Genomic DNA, 25986 nt, shown 5'->3' on the forward strand with positions numbered 1-25986 from the left:
AACTGCACAGGAAACGGCTGTGCAATGCTTTCTAATTAGAGTGCATAGACAGCTGGGGGCGACTGTAGAAGATAGACGCCTCGGGTTTGTAATTGTAAGATCCAAGTGCTAAGTCTCTGGACACAGACTCTGATCACCCTCGGTCACATTTCGCAGGAACTTCCAACCTGCATCAGCTGAAGCTTACACAGGCAGATCTGTAAACATGAGTCCAGGAATTCTGCGTCCGACAACCCAGACCCTAGACCCATTACACCTTCGTGACTGAGGTGGCACACCCACATTTTGGAATATGGTTGACAGATGCCGTACCCGCTCCTCACCCCAAATGTTGCATGTCAATCGTACGGCGTCTGACTTTTGCAAGACCCTTTCTGCACATGCGAATAATGATTCTTACACCGAATTCGTAAGCAAAGCAGGCTTGTGTAAGGTTATGAAATAGGACCTCAGTTATCAGGGCACTTTACCAGTGAAGAGTATCAGGATATCCATGCCTGGAAACAGGTGACTTTAATATTAAATCAAACTGATTTAACTTCCTGTTCAACCATGGATAATCTTAAAACCTTGACTGTTAGGGGTCTATAGAATTGAATTTGAGAATCTCTGGCCTATCAGACATCGGGGGAGATCTATCAAATTGTGGAGAAGTAGACAAGTTGACTATAGCAACGGATTGGCCTTGAAGCAGAATTGATAAAGAACATTCTATAAAAAGTCTGGTAGAACCAATTGGTTGCTATAAGTGTAACCTCTACTCTTCTCCATTTGCGGATGACACGTCCAAACAGATATGATCTAAACAGGTCGCTCGGCCCAAGGATATGTCTGTCCATTGTGGCAACACACGTATTTCCTACTTGGACTATTACATGGTCTTCCAGTAGCTCCAGTCTACATTTACTGGCTCGGTAGAGCAGTGACTGGGATTAGCGGATGACTACCAAGGAAAGCCAAGGAGGAATATACAGAGCTGGCTCATGGACCTATGCGGATACATTGTGCAAACAACATGAAAAGCGGGTGAGAGACATGTCCTACCAAACTTTAGCTCCAGGTTCTTCTCCAGCTGGTCAATCTTCTCTGAGAGCTTCCCCAGCATGGAGCGAAGGAAAGCGATCTCCTGGTCTTTCTGCGTCATGGCCACCTGCATTTCATGAAAGCGATCGTCCGTCTGTTGTAGGAACTCCTTCAGACCCTCAAACTTGCAGGTCTCTAGGTGTGTTTCATAGGTGTCCTGGTTCCCTATGAACGTGCACCTAGGGGTCAGAGGGTAGAGGGAAGTTACAGCCATTATCTTTGTAGGTCTGCCTCGAGGTATAGCACTTCCTGCAATAGTCCAGCCCAGTCCGGGCTAAATAGATATACACGTGCACCATGTAACGCAAGCTTCGGCAATATTTCTACTTGTTTTATCGTTATAGATTTAAACAGTGATCGTTCTGGTCTCCACAGACATCCAGCATTCCAACCTTCTACCACAACTGGTAATAATTATCCAGAACGGCTCTCAAATTATCTTCTAGATCTCGGGTTAACCCACTGCTTCCCATCAAACGCATTACACCGCTCCGGCGGCGCGCCGGTTGCCCGTTCAGTTTTCTGGCAGACAATTTGTGCTACAATGTGCTTGCACAGGGTCTGTGGCAATAATGCACCTACACATCAGGAACATCGCACCAACTCCCTGCCTAGTGTCATTTTTCGGGATACTCCCAAAATTAATTACACTTTTGTTTCGTTTTCGGTGGCCAAATTAAACAATGGATCCTGTCTCCTGTCTCATATTTAAATAGCGTAGAAATTCCTGCTCTATTTTCAGCAGACAAAGCTAATCTGTAGTAACAGAAGGAACTTACACACTTTGAAATCACACTGTTCAGCTGCTGCAGCACTGTAATATAATATTGCGTTCATTCTAGCTCCCTGCATCCTTCAAACCCCTTGCAGACCTGGCCGGGGTGTCACTCTCTGATGTGGTGCTTATAGCACATGCGTGGTCTGCATATCAGTGCTGAAATACAGAACACACTGTGCTAGAAGCCCGACAGAGGAGAGCGCCACCCATGCAGGGAAGAGGAACTACATGGGTTTTAATGCCGTATGACTAGTCTGTAACAGTAGCTGTGCATGTACTTTACAAAATCTGCAAATATGAAAGCTGATACACCAATGCATTGTCAGGGAAATCACAACAGGCCTAACTGACATGCTGTGCTTTATAATTTCAACCTTTCGTCCCATCTGTGCAACACTGTGACGTCAGTGCAGGACTGGATGACATGTTTCAACGTCATGCGGCATACAAATACTGCAGGAAGTCACAAAATCAAGGGCAAGAACCCCGTGGACCTAATTTGGTGCATAGATCTGTGCGCGGCAAAAGAATAGTTCCATAAAATGACAATCTAGCTCCGTTACAGAGGCTGTTACCTACCCATATTTTGAATGGGGGCACTTAATGTGTTCACACTCCTTGAGGTGGGCTTCCAGGTTCATTTTTAGTAGCGGGGGGCAGTTTGGATTGTTAGGACAACGTACCGGCCGATAGTCACAGCTGCCTTCATGGTCCCTGAGACAGAATGGAAGGGAGAAAATAATCAGAAGGAAGGTGGTGTAAGAACGTATGGGAGACAGCCTGAACCCATAGATGCGGAATTGATCAGCGATCGAACGCTGGAAAACCCGTACAGACATTCCTCTCCAAAGCCAGACTTCCGTCTTTATGTCATGGACTAAATGGTGAAGTCCTATTCACACAGACCCATAAAACCGGATGATGTTTAGGAACTTAAAAACAGGAACAAGGAAACATTTTTGGGATGATTTCACATGTTGTCCAGCAGTGGATGTCGCACAAATGACATTACATGGAGGGACGGATTCAGATTTGTAAGGGTTCTTTTCTGAGTTAAGCTGGGTACAAACCTACAGCTTTATCTGTGCAATCTGTCTGGTGGGAACTAAAATCTACCATTTGTTAGACAAAAGCCATTCAGACACACATGTTAAATCTGTTTGGTTTAACACATTTTCCGAATAATAATTTGGTCCGTTTTCCAGCATTAAGGAGCAAATGGGTGACTGTCATATGCTCCCATACATTACCAGATCTTTGTGCTCCCCAGACAGATTGGACAGATAAATCTATAGGTGTGTATCCAGCATTACATTTTCTTTCCAATCTGGCTGGTTGGAACAAGAATCTGGGAATGTCTGGGAACAAATTGCAATGAACTATTCACTCTCATAAAATGAAAAATGGACAGAAATGACCAATTATCATCCCAACCAGTCAGATTGGGCAGATAATTCTATAAGTGTATGAACATCTTAGAAGAAATTCTACATTGAATAAAAAATTCCTTGAAATAAACATAAATCCCTCGCATTCACTGCAATATACTCTAGACCAGGCATGTCCAACGTTGGCCCTCCAGATGTTTTGAAACTACACATCCCAGCAGGCTTTGCAATAGTTTTAGCATTCTCTAATAGCAAAACTGTGGCAAAGCATGCTGGGATGTGTAGTTTCATAACATCTGGAGGGCCAACGTTGGACATGCCTGCTCTAGACTACTCTTTAAAACAGGGGTGGGGAACCTAATCAAAGGGCCATTTGAAATGGATAAAATCCTTCCAGGGGGGGGGGGGGCATATCAAAATTAGCAACTTCAAAAAGTACCCTAATTCCCAGTCCCACGCACCGGCTGCCTCTGAATAACTGCTGCTGCTCAACAACTCGCTCTCGCACGTGTCACCACCTCACGCGCGACTCCCTCCCTGGTCTCCCGTGCAGACGGTCGGGCGGGCCAGACAAACTGGAGGTTCCCCACCCCTGCTTTATGCAGGACAATGACCGGTCATAATATTTTCTTGTATATCATCTAGTGTGTCACGCACACTGTCGCCGATGGCGAGCAAGCCCTCATGTCGTCAGCATCATCCTTGGTCAGCCCAGTATGCGGGGCAGACGGGTGGACATCATTAGCAAAAGCCTTGCTGTGAAACACCACTCTGCCCATATCTCTAGCAGGGCTGCCCGGTTCTCCCAGTTCTGACGGAGAAGCGTGACTGTTACATGAATGATCGACTACTGTGGTCTGGTCAGAGAGCCACAATGAAGCAGATGGCAGGTCCATGGGCCGTAGTTTGGACACCCTTTGTAATCGATGAAAGTACTGGCGTAGGCAGTCATAATAATCTATAGCTTTAGATCCCTTCTAGTTTGGGGTGAACGGGTCCTGAGTCCACCACCTCCTTACATGAAAGGCTGGGGCCACACAGACTGGCAATACAATACTGGCACACAAGGAGTCACACGGTGCATTGGACTTACTTCCTGGCACTTAGTTTAATGGTGAAGGGGCAGCCGTGGGGATCCACTTCGTACGTTATTGGCTTGCCATTGGCGCAGGGGCGGCAACCGTATTTACAATGAATGAACAGTTCTCCTATCTGTTCTGCTACGGCGATGTTGTTCACCACCACGGTTAGTTTGGCATTATCCACTGGGCACTTCTCTGGCATGAGGAGAAAAAAACAGAGAATTTGTGGTTACACGTATGGTAAGCAGATCAAAAGAATTCTAATATGCAAAACAAAAAGTACAACAAATATATGAAACTACGTTTTCTGAAGGGAAAAGGAACAAGAACAGAGATATGCAATAGCAAGTATCAGTAGCCCTGACATCTATAATCAGTACCCCATGGACTACAATGGGCAAACACCACCTGTAGGATATATCTGCTGCAGTGCCTCCTTCATACATGGGGCGATACTAAATATTTGCAGTTACCCCCCAGACAATGGGTGTTTTCGGGAAAAAAGGCAGCATACAGGGTTTGTATAAAAAGTAATGAGACCTGTTTTTGCTCCAGGCGGGTTCGACGGAGGGGGAATTCAGCTTCAACACGCACTGCGCATCAGTCGCCTACGAGCTTCCAGGCGGTTCCCGTCGTGGTTTTAGTGGAACCCTGTCCCTAGCCTCATTTGAAGCTTAAAAATGCAATGTTCTATTGATCAGCGCTACGCCATTTCATTCTGTGTGGGACTTTGAAAATCAGCTATGGAGACATTAGCCATGATCCAGAAAGTGCATTGTTGCCAATTGGAAGCTGTATCATGACAATGCACCAAGCCACACCAGCTTCATATTCAACGACTACCTGGCCCGGAACGGCATCGCAACACTTACTCAGCCCCCTACAGTCCCAATCTGGCCCCGGCAGACTTTTTCCTGTTACTCCGAGTGAAGACAGCCCTCAAAGGACACCGTCATGGGACCGTAGAAGAGGTCAAAGTGGCTTTGACGCACTGCTTGAAGGACGTTCCCGGAAAAAGGAATTCCAGGCTGCCTTCCAAGCGTGGACAACTCGATGGCAGAAATGTGACGACACACAGGGGTCTTATTTTAAAGAATTTTTATTGTTTGTAGCGATATCTTCAATAAATATTTTTACCTGAATTTGGTCTCATTACTTTTGATACAAACCCTGTATATTTAAATGCTAAATGAGCCCCTCGTTGGGTGAAAGGATGTCTTTACAGATCTGTGTGACAGACAGGAAAATGGGATAAATTAGCAGGAGAGACCGGGGTGATTTAGGGGTCCCACATAATAGTAAGCAGCAAGGAGAGACACGTTTATACCTACCAGACGTCAGGGCGCACCTCCTGCAGAACGTGTGCTGTGGAGAAGAAGGGAGAGGTGAGCCATGAACGTGTACTCCATAAACACACAAACACTCACTAAGGCTCTGTATACACAAGCTACAACATAACCCTTCCTGAGGATTTCATTTTGTTGTGTGGCAATGGGGTGTGGAATGGGACTGGGGTGTTAAACCTATTTATTTTTGGAGGCCGATTTACTTTCTTTTATTGAGCAGAAAAGGTTTAGCATACTGTAATGGTTTTAGAACTAGAACAAAGATTAAAAAAAAAAGGAATTCTATTGCCCTCCAAGTTCGTTGAGGGAAGCTGGAAGTACCGGGTGCAGAGGTGGCTGCTGGAGGTCAGGCACATTTAGAGATGATCACTGCAGGGGGTAGAGAGAAATAATAGAGATAAGCGGGGGAAAGGAAAGCAAATGGGGAAGGGGAGAGAAGAGAAAAGGGGGAGGTTGGGGGGAAGGGGAGAGGAGAGAAAAGGGGGAGGTCAGGGGGAAGGGGAGAGGAGAGAAAAGGGGGAGGTCGGGGGGAAGGGGAGGGGAGAGAAAAGGGGGAGGGGAAAGGCAAGAAAAGGGGGAGGGAGGGGAATTGGGAAAGAAAAGAAATGAGGGAGGGAGTGAGTGGGAAGGGGAAAGAAAAGAAAAGGGAGAGGGGAATGGGGAAAGGAAAGAAAAGGGGGAGGGAGTGGGAAAGGAGAGAAAAGGGGGAGGGAGGGGAAGGGGAAAGAAAAGAAAAGAGGGAGGTGGGGGAAGGGGAAAGGAAAGAATGTAAGCTCTCATAAGCAGGGCCCTCTTTCCTCATGTGCCTTTCTTAGAATATATAAACCACTGCCACCCTGATGCTTGCTTAAGTGTCCTGTCCCCTGGTGCAACTATCCATGTACTTGTCCAAAACGGTCTTGTGCTGTAATTCGTTATGTGTTTTTGCTCATAACTATGCTTTGTAAAGCGCTGCGTAATATGTATGCACTATATAAGAAACTGTTAATAATAATAATAAAAAGGGGAGGGGGGAAGGGGAAAGGAAAGAATAGTGGGAGGGGAGGAAGGGGAAAGGAAAGAAAAGGGGAAGGGAGGGGGAAGGGGAGAGGGAGGGGGAAAGGTAAGAAAAGGGGGAGGGGAAAGGAGGAGGAGAGGTGAGAGGATAGGATAACAAATTAATGAATGAGTGAAAACCAGAAGGAAGGAAGAAACCAAGTGGATATTGTCCTCCAACAAAAGATATCTTTACTCAAACATGGACAAACCAGAGCCTACATTAATCCCAAAGGACCTGAACATAGGCATTTAATGTCCAGAGTACATAAATCCCTTCTCTCTTGAACAATTTGGGGGATGCTAGAATGACGGAGAGTTCCCACCGCCGTCCTCTCATGAAGGAGTGATCAGAAGTTGCAATGCACAAATTCTTTTGTCCCAACTACAATATTTTGATACTAAATTGAACCTTAAAAAGGACCAGGTGACCTCCTGGCACAGCTGCAATTCCGAGGTTCCCTATATTAATGCATAAGAAACACCGACAAGCCTGATGGAACGTGCTATGAAGTTCACCTACTCTACAGTATGCGATAACCATACTGGTCCAATAGGCTGGACTTTCCAGTCTCTGGTGCGGCCCTGAACATCAATCATTGCTGAATCCAGCTTTGGTGAGTTACTAGCAAGTGCTCAGTAAACCACCTCACCCTGGACCGGTGTGAGCCATATTGGACATCAGAAACCTCACAAGGCAGCAAAAAATTATTATCAGCAGCTATTGCATCTAAAACAAAGAATTGCATTAGCCACATCATTTCACTGTATGCAGGAGGTCATGTCACTACACTGCACGATTCCATATTCTTCCATGTGCACAACTCCTTGATATATATTTAATTCCACGTAACAAATGACTTCTCCCATGCAGACTTCTCTGTGTGGCTTAGAAGAGGTCGTTCTCCTCTCTAGTCCTTACTTGCACCAATCTCTTCTAGCCTGTCATCCTGGGTACCTTGTCTTCTGTGTATTCGCTGCAAAGTCTGCACCCTGCTCCTTATAGGTCACTGCAATGTATCACGTGTGTATTGTGCTGTATTCAGGCTCTGTATAACCACTGTAATAATCGTCACTTTTCCTGTCCTCTCTTCTGTGAGCACTGAGGCCTGTTGTGTAATCTCTATATAGCGGACACACTTAGCCGGTCAGTGGTGTATTGCCTGTCCTGAGTGGTCTGGAATCCGGCGAGTCAGCTGCCGCTGGCCAGAACAGCCTGCATGTCCCCTAAGTACTGAGATTACCCAACTCCCTGCCCCTTCCTGAGCAGTACAGCTGCTGGGTGCCGGCTTTTCAGCAACACTGGGAAAGAACCTGAAGGCTGAAGGCTTCCTGCTGCAGTACTTTCCATGCCTTGGCCAGTGTTGGTGGTGGGTTTCCGGACTGACCACGCACTCGTGTACAGTGACAATCCACTCCTTCCTCTCTTCTAGACAAGCCGCACTCCAGTGTCATACACTTAACTCTTTGTGGAAGGAGACTGAAGCAGTTTCTCTGCTCGTGTACAGATACTGGACTATATTTCCATATGGCTATGGGCTCTGCGGGGCTACAGACCACCTGCCCTTTTTGCTATCCTTATGGCTAAGGGGGTATCAAACTGTCTGACTGCCAATGAGTGCGGGGGAAGATGGGGCTTAAAACAAAACAAGACACCTGTATCAGTTCCCAGGCAGTATTACAATATATGATTGGGCTGATGCACTGACCGTGTTCTATACAGAATCTATATAGAGTTGTCACGAACAGCCGAGCTGAGACTTGTTCTTATAGGGGTCTATTTACAAAGTGTTGGACAGAAACAGAAGCTGATTGGATGGAGCTCCAACTGCCTTGTTACAGGCTATGTTTGAAAAAAAGACAGGAGCTGATTGGCTGGAACGGTGAGCGGGCAATCAGTAATGGAAGCCCAGTGACTAATCTGCCTGGAGACTAACTAATTCCTACTTCCTCCGGTGGCGCGTGTGTGCATGTATTGGGGAAGGGGGGGGGGGGGGGGGGGGGAGATAAACACGTACTTCCCCACATGAAATCAGTCAGTGAAAGCAGACGTGAAACTACACATCCCAGCCAAAGGCAAGCAACCAAGCAATTCCATTATTTCCCAAATATCTCCTGTCACTCAAAACTGGGTAACTACAAGGAGGACTTGGGTCCACCAACCCTAATTTAACCTTACACTAGCAGTCATCTCCCGGGTTGCTGGAAACGGTCACAGGACTGGGAGCTGGGACCTCATGGTTTGCGGAGTGCATTCTGTGTTATCATTGGACGGTGTGTAATGTGTCACTGGAGTAGATTGGCTAGGGCTGCCATCCAATGAGGTGTTGCGTGAGTTGAACACCGCCTGAGTGGACTGGGCTGCTCACATGAGACCTGTTATTGTCTATTATGACATTTGCGTAGAATGTGAACAACAAAAGAAAGAGCTGGAAGACTTCATTTCTGTAGCGACTCAGATGACGTTCAGTAGGAAGATGCGTTTCTCTATATAGTATTTAGACACAGTGATCAGGGCAAACAGTGGTGCACAGGAGCAGAAAACAGCCACTGCCATGGATTCAGCCATGGAGGGGTTAATTCGTACAGCTCCGCACCGAATGACGGTAATTCTCACTGTGCGTCCTCGGTACGGAAGAGTATAACTGTCTATATATAATGTATTCAGCATCTGGAGAGAGAAGTCATGTACATAAAATGTTTTGCTCAACAGAAGACAAGAAAGGGACGGGAATATCATGGGCTAACAATACAGGTGTATCTGGTCCAATAACACATTACATGCATCAGCTGAAGATGACAAGTAATACCCCGTTCTCACTGCAGGCAAATTCCCGGGTCTATCATGTCGACCCGGGAATTTGCCTTTTAACACAGGTTTTTCTGCAGTGTAAACGGGTCACATACCCGGATCTCATACACGGGTTAAAACCTTTTTTTTACCCGTGTTTGAGATCCGGGTATGCAGACACGGGGTTGACCCATTCACACTGCAGAAAAACCTGTGTTAAAAGGCAAACTACCGGGTAGAACTTCTTCACCTGGGAATTTGCCTTGCAGTGAGAACAGGGGGTCCGTCCCTGCAGTCCCCGGGAAAAGCCGTTTATTTCTCACTGGCAGTGAGAACACGGTATCAGCCAATCACACATCAACCAATCAGAGTACATTCTATAAAATGATAGTTGTAGCCTTACTGGTTACCGCATGTGTGATCAGAGCTGAACCAGGACCAAAGAACTGTACAAGGTTCCTGGTGGCCATGAAGGTGACCTATGCTGCAAGTCTGGCGGTACTTTAGCCGTGCTAGAGGCCGAATGGGGAGGGGGCCACAGTCTCGTGCACAGAGAGAAAGTACAATACAGTCACTTACCCCGCATGTGGTGATAACGGGGTCTTTAAACACGCTACAACACAGCTGACAGCAAAGCTTCACTGAAGGCTGCTCTGCAAACACCAGGGGGTCCTGTACGAACATGAGAGAAGCATGAATGAGATTATTATATAAGAACTACATGACCCAGGGGGACCTGTAACTGATGGCCGTTCTTGCAGTCACATGCTAAGGACATATCGGCCCTCTGTACACACCATCTGCATTATGTGGACACTGCTCTGCTCGCCAACCCATTCTAAATGCTGTACAAATACGATTGTGTACAATAGTATAATGTTTTACATCACCAACTGTAGCAAAGGTTTTTTTTTTTCCAATATGGCTGCCGCAGCCATTTTGTTTGGCTGTAGTGCTGACCTGAGGCAGTGTGAAATGAGACGCAGATTACATAAGCAGCGCTCACAGTGCGTTTGAGTATTTGATGTCTGCAGACAGCTGTATGAAGCAACCAACAAAGCAAACTACTAGTATTTATACTAGTGGCGACATTAAGGTGTATCTCTATACACACGCACATTATGCTTCTTGGTAGCAGGTGACACCGGGCCTATCTATGCATGCAATCGCTTACTACTGTCTGACATTACAGAATAAATGGATTTAAAATGGGACTATTTGGCCTGATCCGCGAGAAAGCTCTGTCATACCCAACCAGGCATCCCCCGACTGTAGAGAACGTGAAGGGTAAGCCTGTGCCCCGGCTACTTACAGCTCCATGACACGGTTAAGATTTCCCCCTTACCGGCTCATCCTCCTCTTCGTGCAGTGAGAAGGTGGAGCGCAGAGGCATGCTGGAGTCAGAATGCAGGGAGCGCACGGATATGGCGGAATCGGAGCGCCGGGAGGTGGTGATGGGAGGCTAGAGATAGAAGAAAACCAAAAAGGAGGACAGCAGTGAATAGATCCAGTGCAAATCCGTGCCGCAAAATCCAGACCGCCAATCTTAGTGGGGAGACTATTCAAGTCAATGTCCAGGAGCCATGCTGGAAACTGGGTATGAGTAAGCTCGATAGCCCTCCATTACACGCCTGTGATTCTCAGTCCATCCTCAGCCTGTTCTATGCAGCCCACACTTCCTTCCTTCCATCCTGGTCACTACTGGTTGGGATGCCCCACTGACAGCAGCTCTTCTGACATTCTTGACCTGACCTCAAGGGGGTGCCTGCATTTGCCAAGGTGACTGCCTCACCCACACCGCAGCACTGCGGGGGGCTTCCAGCACCTTGTCGAGTGTGGTCCGGCGGTCGCTCTGAGCCCTGGCAGCTCTGTGAGAGAGTATATGCAGACACTTCCTCCTATTGAATTCAGTAAGCTCGGCTGCTTCCTGCTGGAGATGTGAGCAGGCTAGGGAAGGAGGGGGATATGCTGAGTGTGGAGGGGGGTGGAAAGGGGAACATATATTGGCCATGATATTCCCCTGCGAAGATGCCAGCATTTATTAACTCTTTGGTGGTCATTAGTGTTTGCCATGAGACACACACGCTCGGGTGCCAATGGTTCATGCTTCAGAACCGATCTGGTCTTCACTGTTCTAACAGTGACTGTATATGGGGAGCATAGTAGATGCCTAACTTCAGGGTTATCTAGTTGCTGGCTTTCCCCTTATCCGAGAGTCTCACAGGGAAAGCGTTCTTGTATGGAATCTGCAGGCAGCAGCAACAATGATTTCTGCAATGCATTGTGGGAGCACTTCTAGCTGAGCGACTGACAATGGACATATGGTGGCAATAGGGACTATCAGAACTACTACTTTCTTAAGCTGAGCACACACGGGACAATAATCATTACGATTTGAGGATTCTGACTGGTCGGAACAACCAAATCAAAATATTTCCCAGCACCACTGAAGATGCGCGCTCTGGCGCATCATACTCAGGCATCTGTACAGAGGGATCCCTGTATTCCCAACTCCAGGCAGCAGGTACATCACATCACAACATACTTCCAGCCAATGACAGACGATCCGTCACAAGACATGCCGGTATACGGACAGCTCACAGACTATGCCCAGTAAGAGAGTCCATAAGTCGACATTGACAAAATGTCAACACAGGAATGGTTGACCCATGTCAAGAGCAAGATGATTTTTTCACGATATTTCCTTTTTTTGGAAGGTACACTAGTACACTTACATTAGAGTCCATGTGCTCAGATGTGGACACTGGCACCACAAAAACGAAAAAAATCTCATGTCAACTTTTACTGTCGACCTATTGACTGCCTACCTGGGCATGGTCTGTGAGGTAATTCACCCCCAGTCAAGCCTACCCATGCACTGAGGAGTTTCTTCGTAGTACTACACACAAGGCACAAAGGGCTGGGATTTCCTTACTCACCATAACGTCATCTTCATCTCGAGCGGTGAAGGTTAGGGTGCTGGATGAGGAGGGCGTCCTGCGATGCTGCTTAAACGTGCTTGTACCGTCAGCTGCAATACAGACAGACATTACCGCTGAGGATCACGAGGTTCAGTGTTTCCGGACACACCTTTGTTCTCTGCATTACCTTTAGTAACGGTGGTCACGGCAGAGAATGCCGGCCCAAACGTGGTTTCCATTCTGGTCTGGGGGGGGGGGGGTAAGAAAAACAAAACCGGTATAAGCAATGTATCGCTAACACAAGAATCAGTAGCAGAGCAAGATGTAGCGAGAATAGGGCTGATGCTAAGAAGGTAGACATACATTAGGCAGAGGTAAACAGGGTCCTATGGTCTACGCAAGCTTTAGGTTGACAATGGGAAGGCTAACATGACGTGAGTGTGTACCTGACGATAACGGCAGCGGGGATTCGGCGGGACACAGTTGTCGATGCCAGCGAGGAGGGAGCGACGGTAGGAAGAGTGGGGACCATGCTGAAGCCTTGTTAACGAGCTCCTCCCTCGTCTGAACTGAACAGATGAGGGAGGGGGTCGATAACAGTGCTCAGGAGCGCGCATCGTTACCGATATAGGTGCACACATTAGACAAGAAAGAAAGAGATATTGGGTGAGATTTAATAGGATGAGAGATTCAGAAAGTGAGAGCTTTGCTAAGAAATCTCCAGTTTTTTTAAAGCGGCAATCATTTACACTTCAAGATCAAAATGGTTTTGCAGTGTAAATGATTGCCGCTTTAAAAAAAACTGGAGATTTCTTAGCAAAGCTCTCACTTTCTGAATCTCTCATCCTATTAAATTTCACCAAGTGTTTAGTAGGGCCCTTCCGGGCGATATTGGTTACTTTATCTTCTAGTGCGTATGGGGCTTAAGGCTGCAAATGTGGAACAAGAGGAATGTAATTAGACAAAATGCTGGAGAAGGGGCATATCCGAGGAGCCTTCCTTGCTGTGCTAGGGAAAGGGGGGGGGATATTATTATTTATAAAGTGGCACAAGGGATCCGCTGCGTCTGGTTCATAAACTAGTAAACACAACAATAAAGCAGTATGCACCTTTATAAGTGCAGCAGTCACAAGTCCTGCGAGGCGAGACCGGAAAAGGTGGGTGAACCGTACAGCAGTGTCAGTACATCAAGAGCTGGATGTGTAGAACACACAGAGGAAAAAAGGAGAGTGGGGAGAAAAACCTGGTACCCCGTTGGCGGTTTCTGGTGGTACGTTCGTGGCACCGGCTGAAAACTGATTGAACCGTGGATTCTTACTCGAGGTCATAATCTAAAAGGAACATCTGAGGGCGGCATGGAGGGTTCCCTGTCGGGAGAAAGGGAAAAACACAGACTGTTAGAACACTGTCACAGGACAAGGCTTGCACCACACGTGCCCATTACCACCTCGCCCAACTAAAGTTATGAAGTAAATTTCAGACCAAGGCACTATGTAGAGTTTGCATGTTCTCTCTGTGGTACAGGGTGCCAATTTGCACTTAATATAAGGACAGATGTACTAAGCTTTGAAGAGTGATAAAGTGCATAGTGAAAAACTACCAATCAACTCCTGTCATTTTTCAAACATTGGAGTGGATGTATGGTAGCAGTGATAAGGGAGAAGGCATGGCCCATGGCAACCAATCAGCTGCTCTGTATAATTTTATATTATGCAAATTACAGATGTTACATCAGTGCTGATTGGTTGCCATGGATCACTTCTCCTCTGGCTCACTTGTCCTCCCTTATCACTGCTTCATACATCTACCTCATTGGGGATCATTTATCAACAATTGATAAAACGCATTGTGAATAATAAATGGTACTCCAGCCAATCAGCTCCTGTCATGCTGGGAGCGGATTCGCTGGTTGTTAAATAGGCATAACCTCCAAGCCTGTCTGTTACCCAGTTTATTTTAGCACGGTCTACTACTGTAAAGCGCAACGGAATCTGCTGCACTATATAAGACACTGTAACGGAATCTGCTGCGCTATATAAGAAACTGTAACAGAATCTGCTGCGCTATATAAGACACTGTAACGGAATCTGCTGCGCTATATAAGACGCTGTAACAGAATCTACAGCGCTATATAAGACGCTGTAACGGAATCTGCTGCGCTATATAAGACACTGTAACGGAATCTGCTGCGCTATATAAGACCCTGTAACGGAATCTGCTGTGCTATATAAGACGCTGTAACGGAATCTGCTGCACTATATAAGACACTGTAACGGAATCTGCTGCGCTATGTAAGACACTGTAACAGAATCTGCTGCGCTATGTAAGACACTGTAACGGAATCTGCTGCGCTATATAAGAAACTGTAACAGAATCTGCTGCGCTATATAAGACACTGTAACGGAATCTGCTGCACTATATAAGACACTGTAACAGAATCTGCTGCGCTATATAAGACACTGTAACAGAATCTGCTGCGCTATATAAGACACTGTAACGGAATCTGCTGCGTTATATAAGACGCTGTAATGGAATCTGCTGCGCTATATAAGACGCTGTAACGGAATCTGCTGCGCTATTTAAGACACTGTAACGGAATCTGCTGCGTTATATAAGACGCTGTAACGGAGTCTGCTGCGCTATATAACACACTGTAACGGAATCTGCTGCGCTATATAACACACTGTAACAGAATCTGCTGCGCTATATAAGACACTGTAACAGAATCTGCTGCGCTATATAAGACACTGTAACGGAATCTGCTGCGTTATACAAGACGCTGTAACGGAATCTGCTGCGATATATAAGACGCTGTAACGGTAACTGCTGCTGCTATATAAGACACTGTAACGGAATCTGCTGCGTTATACAAGACGCTGTAACGGAATCTGCTGTGATATATAAGACACTGTAACGGAATCTGCTGCGCTATATAAGACACTGTAACGGAATCTGCTGCGTTATACAAGACGCTGTAACGGAATCCGCTGCGCTATATAAGACACTGTAACGGAATCTGCAGCGCTATATAAGACACTAACGGAATCTGTGGCGCTATATAAGACACTAACGGACTCTGCTGCGCTTTATAAGACACTGTAACGGAATCTGTGGCGCTATATAAGACACTAACGGAATCTGTGGCGCTTTATAAGACACTGTAACGGAATCTGCTGCGCTATATAAGACACTAACGGAATCTGCTGCGCTATATAAGACGCTGTAACGGAGTCTGCTGCGCTATATAACACACTGTAACAGAATCTGCTGCGTTATATAAGACGCTGTAACGGAATCGGCTGCACTATATAAGACACTGTAACGGAATCTGCTGCGTTATACAAGACGCTGTAACGGAATCTGCTGCGATATATAAGACACGGTAACGGAATCTGCTGCGCGATATAAGACACTGTAACGGAATCTGCTGCGTTATACAAGACGCTGTAACGGAATCTGCTGCGTTATACAAGACGCTGTAACGGAATCTGCTGCGTTATATAAGATACTAACGGACTCTGCTGCGCTATATAAGACACTGTAACTGAATCTGCTGCGTTATACAAGACGCTGTAACGGAATCTGCTGCGCTATATAAGACACTATAACAGAATCTGCTGCGCTATATAAGACACTGTAACGAAATCTGCTGTGTTATACAAGACGCTGTAACAGAATCTGCTGCGCTATATAAGACACTGTAACGGAATCTGCTGCGATATATAAGACACTGTAACGGAATCTGCTGCGCTATTTAAGACACTGTAACGGAATCTGCTGCGTTATACAAGACGCTGTAACGGAATCTGCTGCGATATATAAGACACTGTAACGGAATCTGCTGCGCTATATAAGACACAAACTGAATCTGCTGCGCTATATAAGACACTGTAACGGAATCTGCTGCGTTATACAAGACGCTTTAACGGAATCTGCTGCGTTATACAAGACGCTTTAACGGAATCTGCGGCGCTATATAAGACACTGTAACGGAATCTGCTGCGTTATACAAGACGCTGTAACGGAATCTGCTGCGATATATAAGACACTGTAACGGAATCTGCTGCGCTATATAAGACACTGTAACGGAATCTTCTGCGTTATATAAGACACTGTAACGGAATCTGCTGCGCTATATAAGACACTGTAACGGAATCTGCTGCGTTATACAAGACGCTGTAACGGAATCTGCTGCGATATATAAGACACTAACGGAATCTGCTGCGCTATATAAGACACTAACGGAATCTGCTGCGCTATATAAGACACTAACGGAATCTGCTGCGCTATATAAGACACTGTAACGGAATCTGCTGCGCTATACAAGACACTGTAACGAAATCTGCTGCGCTATATAAAACACTGTAACGGAATCTGCTGCGCTATTTAAGATGCTGTAACTGAATCTGCTGCGCTATATAAGACACTAACGGAATTTGCTGCGCTATATAAGACGCTGTAACGGAATCTGCTGCGATATATAAGACACTGTAACGGAATCTGCTGCGCTATATAAGACACTGTAACGGAATCTGCTGCGCTATATAAGACGCTGTAACGGAATCTGCTGCGCTATATAAGACGCTGTAACGGAATCTGCTGCGCTATATAAGACGCTGTAACGGAATCTGCTGCGATATATAAGACACTGTAACGGAATCTGCTGCGTTATATAAGACGCTGTAACGGAATCTGCTGCGATATATAAGACGCTGTAACGGAATCTGCTGCGCTATATAAGGCACTGAAACGGAATCTGCTGCGCTATATAAGACGCTGTAACGGAATCTGCTGCGCTATATAAGACACTGTAACGGAATCTGCTGCGCTATATAAGACACTAACGGAATCTGCTGCGCTATATAAGACACTAACGGAATCTGCTGCGCTATAGAAGACGCTGTAACGGAATCTGCTGCGCTATATAAGACACTAACGGAATCTGCTGCGCTATATAAGACACTGTAACTGAATCTTCTGCGTTCTATAAGACACTGTAACGGAATCTGCTGCACTATATAAGACACTGTAACGGAATCTGCTGCGCTATATAAGACACTGTAACGGAATCTGCTGCGCTATATAAGATGCTGTAACGGAATCTGCTGCGCTATATAAGTTGCTGTAACGGAATCTGCTGCGCTATATAAGACACTGTAACGGAATCTGCTGCGTTATATAAGACACTGTATGGAATCTGCTGCGATATATAAGTTGCTGTAACGGAATCTGCTGCGCTATATAAGACACTGTAACGGAATCTGCTGCGCTATATAAGACGCTGTAACGGAATCTGCTGCGCTATATAAGACACTGTAACGGAATCTGCTGCGCTATATAAGACGCTGTAACGGAATCTGCTGCGCTATATAACACGCTGTAACGGAATCTGCTGCGCTATATAAGACGCTGGTACGGAATCTGCTGCGCTATATAAGACACTGGTACGGAATCTGCTGCACTATATAAGGAAATGTAAATAATAACAACAACAACAACAACAACAACAAGTAACACGGCAATTAGGAGCAGATTGGCTGCTACTGATCACCATTGAACGCTTCGTACATCTCCCCTTTAGTGAAGGTCCATACACACTGGGCGACTATGCCCAGCGTGTATGGACACCGATGATCGCGTTCATCGCCGCGGGGAAAGCGATGAACGCCTTTCCCGGCAATGTTGTTGGAGCGCGCAGCATCGCACGCCGCTCATCTCCGGGCCATATACAGCTGTTGTTTTAAGCGACTTTCAGCTCAAAGTCGCCCAGTGTGTATGGGCCTTTAGTGTGATTTATGGGAGATGGGTAGAGGAGTCAGAGCAGGAAGAAGGGGGCTGCGGAACAGCACAGTCCGTGTGAATAACTCTGCAGCTTGATTTTATTAACCACACTTGGAGGGAGTCCGCATGGAAACAGCAGTAACAAACACAAGCAGTTTCCATGACACAACCGACAAGCATATGCCGGGATTTCCTCAGAAGGGGAACACATGGCTACCTCACGTACTCTGGAACACACAGAGAGAAATGTACAGTCACCAGATGTATACCCTTCATAAAACGCTAAGGCGGAACCCAGTCAACAATTGGGCTCAAGGTCCTATTACAGGGCATTGGGGAGGACCGGTAGCATTCAGCAAGTTCCCCGCAACTCACCACATGAGCGATCACGGCCCAAGTCAAAGTGCAATAATATTTCACGTGGAAACCCCGCCCCCTTTTACAGTAATGGCAGGAATATAGCGAAGCAAAACACAACGATAGGATGATGCGGTGAAATAAGGGCCCTGCAATGCTGCTACCACTTTATACTACTGGGAACAAAATGGCCTCCTTGCAAAATTGTAAAGGGGCAGTCTCACCTCAGCAACTGTGAGTGATATCAGAGTGGAACGGGCAAACAGGCAATGGCCGCACACTGCGCAAAATCGACCAGTGTGCAGGAAAGCGACCAATGCTGTAGTACATTCACTCACGGCAATGCGCCGGATTCAGGTGTGGGCAGAGAAAGCGACAGCGATGATTACACTGTAGCAGGAGCCTTCCCTTATAACAGGGATGGGGAACCTTTGGCCCTCAAGCTGTTGCTGAACTACACATCCCAGCATGCACTGCTACAGTTCTGCTATTTGGCCAGGCTAAAACTGTAGCAAAGCATTCCGGGATGTGTAGTTCAACAGCTGGAGGGCGAAATGTTCCCCATCCCTGCCTTATAAAGTAGGAACCTCCTGCATGTAGGTGTGATCCTCTGCTGTACCCGTGGGTCATGCGTTACACCACAGGTCTTCAACCTGTGGCCCTCCAGATGTTGTGGAACTACATTTCCCAGCATGCCCTGACAGTTTTGGCATGCTCTTATAGGAAAAAATGTGGCAATGCATGCTGGGACATGTAGTTTCACAACATCTGGAGGGCCACAGGTTGAAGACCCATGCGTTACACCATCAGCCGGCTGAATGAGCCGGAGGTCACACAGGCCAACAGCTCTGTCTGAGACTGAGAAAGCTCAGATGGAAAAAACAGAGACCCCAGCCTCTGTACTCCCACAAAATAGAGGTGACATACCCCCATTGTGTTCACTGGCTGATATGTACAGCCCCCCCCCCCCTCATGGCTGCTCACTGTCAATCAAAGGAGGTCTGCAGCCGTACTAAGTCCAACCATGCAAAATCCATACTGCATACTGAGGTGAAGAATCGCTAGTGACTACTACAGGCTGAACGACGGACCAAATTACTCTTTAACAGAAAGTGAAAGCAATTGATGCTGGGACACTGATCAGTTTCAAACTGTGCTCACAGTTGCCACCCCAATCGCCACGCGCAACATATATGGTAGTTGGTTCCCTCCCATCTCCACACTCATGCACCTAATTCGCACACGTGGCTCATTATTATTATTATTATCATCGTTTATTTATATGGCGCCACAAAGGTTCAGCAGCGCCTGACAATACATAAATGAGCAAATAAGACAAACAATGAATTACAGAACAAGACAATCTAGGACAAGTACATGGTAAATAAGGATAGCTGCATCAGGGGACAGGTCACTGAAGCAATTATCTGGGTGGCAGACGTATATTCTAAGAAAAGCATATGAGGAGAGAGGGCCCTGCTCGTGAGAACTTACGGAAAGGCATTGAATGTAGATGGGGCGGCTGAGCACCAAACAGGCACTAGCCGCCGTATCGCAGCTACATCTGCCTCCATTACTGATAGCGTAAAGGCCATGATGAGCACAAGTATTGTCAAGCTAGTCGCTGGCTCTGACAGACCGTTAATAAGAAGCTCTATACCACCCTACCGCTATCAGCCATGGGTACATTGCGGCGACCATGTAACTAATGTACAGACGTGACCTCAAACATCCAGCCTTACACCATGCGGCATGGCGTGCCTGGTGTGAGTGAGCAGCCTAGATACGGTGCAGCTCTGCTAGCGCCAGGCACCCTTTTGTGTTAACCCTTTCAGTGCCAACGTTGCTGTGAGCGACTAAAAATACCAGCGCCGCTCACAGCGACTGCTCTTTTTAGTATAAATAAATAAGAACAGTCGCTGTGGGTGGCGCCGCCATTTTTTAACAGATAGTTTGAGGATCTCACAGCAATGTTGTCATTCAAAGTTTACCCACTTCGCTTCAGCGGGCTCCGCAGTGCGTTCTACTGCTTGGAATGAGACAAAATGTCAAAGTACAGATAATTCACCTGATGCGCTGGTCATAAACATTGAGCAAGTATATTATTCCTCATGATGACCTGTAATGTTACCTATTTATAGGAAATATAATCTTCTTTTACACAAAATGTATTATTTGAATTTATATAACAAATGTGAGAGACGCTGGGAGGTTTAGCCGATATTATGCACCTCTCTCACAGAGATGGGGGCACTCACAGGGTTAATCATTTATGCGCGGGTTATTGGACATTACCACCACCTTTCAGCGTATTTTTATTTAACAAACGACCAGCGCATCAGGTGAATTGTCTGTAGTTTACATTTTGTCTCATTCGGAGCAGCAGAACGCACTGCGGAGCCCTCTGAGGGGAAGCGGGTAACTTATGTTTGGCTAATCCTGTAGGAGGACACATCTGTACAGCAAGCAGCAAGACATGTGTCATCCCTTTAGATTGCTACAGACACTGGAAACTTAAAGAGGATGTATTAGGGGAAGGTGCTAGTTACATTATCCGCGAGGAAGAGTTTGCACCATAGATCAGACAACGCAGCAAAGATTGCCGAGCTGACAGGACTGTTGTTGCACAATGCCAAGCTACTGGGGATCTAACTTCTAGACCAGGGGGTCCTCAAACAATTGTGCTCTGAGACCATATTGGACAATAAAAATAATGACAGGACCCCCGCAAGTTACTGCAGAAGGTCATCACATCACATGCGTGGTCAGCAGACAGCACATACACGGCAGCATTGTGGAGGCCCAACACGATTTTATTTTATTTATTGATAGTTTCTTATATAGCGCAGCAGATTCCGTTGCGCTTTACAACTGACAAAAACTCTGAAAGAACATACTCGGGAAAACAGACAGACAGAGGTACATACCTCCCAACTGTCACGATTACAGCGGGACAGTCCCGATTTCGGGTCCTGTCCCGCTGTCCCACCCGCGGCAGGCATTGTCCTGCTGCGGGGGGTGGCAGTTGGGAGACCCCCCAATCTAATAGAATAGACGCTGTGCGCATGCGCACAGCGTCTATTCTCGTATGAAAATGAGACCTGGAACATGTGCACTGTTAGGGGGTCCTGAGGACCGATGTTGAGAACCAATGCTGTAACCGGTCCTGGAAAAAGTTGAATTTCATGGCTGTACGCCTTTATTCAACCTTAACTACTATGTTACTGTCATGCAGAGGAGGAAGTTCTCAGACACAATGTACACAGAGAACCACAACTAAACAAAGGGGTTGGGATCATTTGGTCTACAGCATTAGGTCGACATGGGAAAAAGGTCGAAAGGTCATTAGTTAGACACTTCGTTAGTTCGACAATGTCTAGGTCGAGTCAAAAGGTTTTTCACGTTTTTTTTTTTAACCTGAATGTCAACACAGTCAACATGGACACAGTTTAAAGTGCGCCGCATCCCATCGCAAAGCTCGCTATGCGTTGGGCACGGCGCTTTGCTGCGCTCGGCACACTATTTTATTCTCCCACCACACCCTAGTGGATGGTAGGGCATGAAATACCGCATGTCGGCTCATGTCGGCTCAAAAAACAGTGAAAAACCCCATGGCAACCTAGACACTGTCAAACTAACGACCTGTCGAACTAATGACCTTTTGACCTAGAACCATGTCGACCTAATGGTGTCGACCATCATGCTGTAGACCAAATGACCGCATCCCCTAAACAAGACACCAGAAGACATCACTGTTCACCAGCATCTCTAAATTCTGCTGCCGAACTATGTTATTACAGGAACCGACAATGAATTTAGCAGTAATTATTGTATTTAATACCACAACTCCACACCCTTCAACTGTACTGGCAAACAAGGGATGAGTCCCGGCTGGAGTCTTTGCGACTCTCTAGCTAGAATGTCGCTGTGAGGCCACGCCCCCTTTCCTCATCTGTACCGGTCCTTGGCTCAGAGATGGAGGAGGGTATGATACCATTGGTATATACAGGAGCAGAGTGCAGGTTACCAGCGTATACATACTGCAGGCGATGTGAAAGGTGCGCACGGCGCCCGTGTGCGACTGGTGAATGACTACATCCAACATGAGGTCTGTTGCGCACGGTCAGGCATAAACAGCGCTGACAAACGCTCATCCGACTTGAGAAATTCTAAGTGGTGCAAAATTACTTTATGCAAATGACAGGTCGACACAAGGAAAAAAGGTTGATATGGCAAAGGGAGTTTTTCAGGATTTTATTTTCATACTTAGTGTGCGGAGCGCAACAGTTCTTGCTATACTAATTGGGGGTCCGCGTGCGCTGGTTATAGGGATGGACATCGATGGTCGATGTTCCATAAACATTGATGTTTTTCTTTCGGTTAGTGTTTTTGACATTTAATGGTGACCTTCCGATGTTTGTCACCATCGAATGCTAATCATTTGATGGTGTACCGATGGTGGCTTATTTTTTGTAATTCCCAAAAGATATGCCTCCCCTGGCTGCTGTGTCTGTGTCAGGGAAACTTCCTAGGTTCGTTGGAGGCTGTCTGACTTTCTCTCTGCTTCCCTCCCTCTCTATGGTTGCTGTAGCTGCTAGGCAACAGGGCCCACTGCTAGTTCTGATTGGCTCTCACTGACTCAGAGAGCCAATCAGTGCACAAACCTCACCCTGCAGCACCAGTCACTCAAACAGCAGCACATTTTACAGACACACTGAGCTCTGGAGGATCAGAGAGGAGGAGACATCACTGAATGTTATACCAGCTCAGGCAAGCTACAATAATAATAATAAGTGCACAATACAACTAGCTACATATATTTGTGAATGTCAGTCACATACAACACTCATTAATAAGCTGCATTAGTATTACCAGGCAGCAACCACTATACCATCTTCAGTGAAGTGTTGGTCAGAGATTGTCTGTTTCTGTCAATATAGTGAGGAACAATATACACAGGCCTGGGGTACCAGTGGAATGGACCGAGCTAAAGGTGCCCATACACTGCTGTGACGCCTCGCAACAGTGTACGGACACCCGACAGCCTGCAAGCTGCCGGGACCTTCCCGGGGGCACGGACGCATGCGATCTGTTGTGATGGATTGCATGCGTCCCCGCTTCCGGCCCGCCTCACCGCCAGGAGGAATGGGTGGTCGGACCGTGGACGACCTGCCGGTCCGAGCAACGGCATGTCAGGGAGAGGCGATTTGGTCCGATTTAACGGGTCGATTGGTCGCAATTGGCCAAAATCGGACCAAATCGCCTCAGTGTAGGGGCACCTTAACTGTTTTTATATATAGTGAACTATTTTTTATATTACGTGACCTGGTCGCTAAGCGACTGAATTGCTGGTTATCAGTATTTTACTGGTGATGCAAGTTCCTGCGACCAGCGGCCGCTGGGCTGCGGTGGGAGCGCACGCGCGGCGAAGGTCGCTAGGTATCACCGGCAATATGGTCACTGAGCGACCATATAGCTGACGATGGAAGCTAGAATCGCCTAGTGTGTAGCATTTTTAGTGGTGCCCCCACAGATCTTGGCACCCTAGGCAGCTGCCTAATGGTAGAGCTGGCCCTGCTCTTTGCAATATTTATCTCACCATAAAAATGATGTGATGACCACTGTACCGTCATCTCCCTTATTTGTGTGTGTGTGTGTGTGTGTGGTTACACTTGCCTTAATAAATAGACATTTTCCTATCTGGAAAAATAGTAAAACCTAAAGCGAGTTAGTTTACAATTTATCTAATTTTATTACATTTTGATTACTTGCTGTTAAAGTGTTAATAATGTGTACAAAATTAATAAACTACTTCATCATTGGGCATTGTGTGAATATTATATATGTATATTACACACACAATGTCCAGTGATAAAGTAATATGTTGCTCAGAGCCTGGGCCCTGCCACCGAACCCAATTACCACCTTACAAATGGCAAATACAGGCTTTTGCGCATGCGCTAGTCATATAACTAGTTTTCACCATCGAATACTTTTGATGCGATGGTTAGTTACCATCGCATCGAAAGTTTCAATGGTGGAAGCACTGCCATCATTTGATGGTTGGCTTCCGATGTCCATCCCTCGGCTGGTATAGACATTGACACCAAAAACTCATATTGACCGCGTGCCACTGTCGGACTACTGCATGTCGACCCTTTGGTGGAGACGCAGACTCTGTACTTTGACCCCCACCCCAACATTACCGATGAACGCAAACTGTACTATTTCCATGCGGTTATTAAGCAGACCATAAGCCAACCAGCACGTACCATGGTTGGCTAATCAGAACTGCTCAGGTAGAACACAGACGTTCAGCAGACCGGTCTGCAATAGAGATGTGTCGTTCGCGAACGATCCGGTTCTTTTGAACGGATCCATCAAAAGAACGAGCGAGCCGCCGATCCCAAAATGGTGATCCGGATCGGTTTCGCTTAGCATTACATACAATACAATGCACATTGCATTGCTTGAGCTCAGCACTGCCCCCTTTGGCAGCTGAGATATTTTCTTCTAATTGGCTGCTTGTGCTGCTGCTGCTGCTGCTGTGTCACGTGCAGATCTAGATTCTTCTGAATCTGGAAGCCCTGAGGGAGGTCTGGTGACTACACATCAACAGCAGAGCAGACTAAGCAGAGCAGAGGCATTGGCACTGGCAGGCATTTCAAGATTGCTTCACCTGAGTTCACCAGTAGTATCACAGAAAGGTGTGTAGTAGAAGTATGAACACACAGACACACAGACATAAATTAGGCAGTGCACATGTGGTTTTTTTTTTTTACTAGATCTCTGTTTGCTGGGCTGTGTAGTACATTTAACTTTAATTTGGAGGGGGAGGGGGCCTTCTTTTAACTTTCATTTGGGGGGGGGGGAGGGGGGGCTCGGCAATGAGCAAATTTAGTCTCCCTTGGCAACGAGCAAATTAATACCCCTTTTACACCGCTGCAAAACCCCGGGTCTTCAGCGGGTCAGACCCCTGTCAGCGGCAGTGTAAATGGGACACGCCGTGTCCCTTTACACGGGACTTCTACCCAGGTCCTGGGAACTGGATTGTTCGTCAGACAAGCGTTGGTCAGACAGTCACTAGGTCGACATGCAGAAAGGTCGACATGGGAAAAGGTTGACATGGGAAAAGGTAGACATGGACGTTAGGATGACATGAGGAAGGTCATAAGGTCGACATGGGGTTTTCGCTGTTTTTTGACCCGAATGTCAACACAGTTGACATGGACACAGTTGGAAGTGAGAATCGGACCCTCGCATCGCTCGCAATGCTTTGGGCACAGTGTCTCACTTCGCTCGCCACACTATTATAATCTCACTCCATGCCCTAGTGGAAGGTAGGGCATGAAATACCGCCTGTCGGCACATGTCGGCTCAAAAAACAGTGAAAATCCCCATGTCGACCTTATGACCTGTCGACC

At 46.6% G+C, this 25986-nt stretch overlaps 1 protein-coding gene across 6 annotated transcripts in view; it reads right to left on the reverse strand.

Moving 5' to 3' along the window:
* TRAF7 (TNF receptor associated factor 7) overlaps positions 1–25986 on the reverse strand; it is a 152799-nt gene that overhangs the window by 17066 nt on the left and 109747 nt on the right. For 4 of the 6 annotated variants that reach the window (XM_083152756.1, XM_083152755.1, XM_083152757.1 and 1 more), the window contains 9 exons: positions 13675–13791; positions 12612–12669; positions 12443–12534; positions 10849–10965; positions 10083–10175; positions 5663–5696; positions 4343–4526; positions 2441–2575; positions 1045–1262 (listed from right to left, as the gene is read on the reverse strand). In XM_083152756.1, the coding sequence (XP_083008882.1) occupies positions 1045–1262; positions 2441–2575; positions 4343–4526; positions 5663–5696; positions 10083–10175; positions 10849–10965; positions 12443–12534; positions 12612–12669; positions 13675–13752 (1009 nt within the window). In that variant the 5' untranslated portion in view covers positions 13753–13791. Of the gene's footprint in view, positions 1–1044; positions 1263–2440; positions 2576–4342; positions 4527–5662; positions 5697–10082; positions 10176–10848; positions 10966–12442; positions 12535–12611; positions 12670–12870; positions 13058–13533; positions 13792–25986 lie in introns of those variants that run through there. The other 2 variants (XM_083152760.1, XM_083152754.1) reach the window with 2 other exon arrangements.

This window comes from Crinia signifera, chromosome 7, assembly GCF_055691185.1.
Source record: "Crinia signifera chromosome 7, ASM5569118v1, whole genome shotgun sequence".
Classification (NCBI taxonomy): Eukaryota; Metazoa; Chordata; class Amphibia; order Anura; family Myobatrachidae; genus Crinia; species Crinia signifera.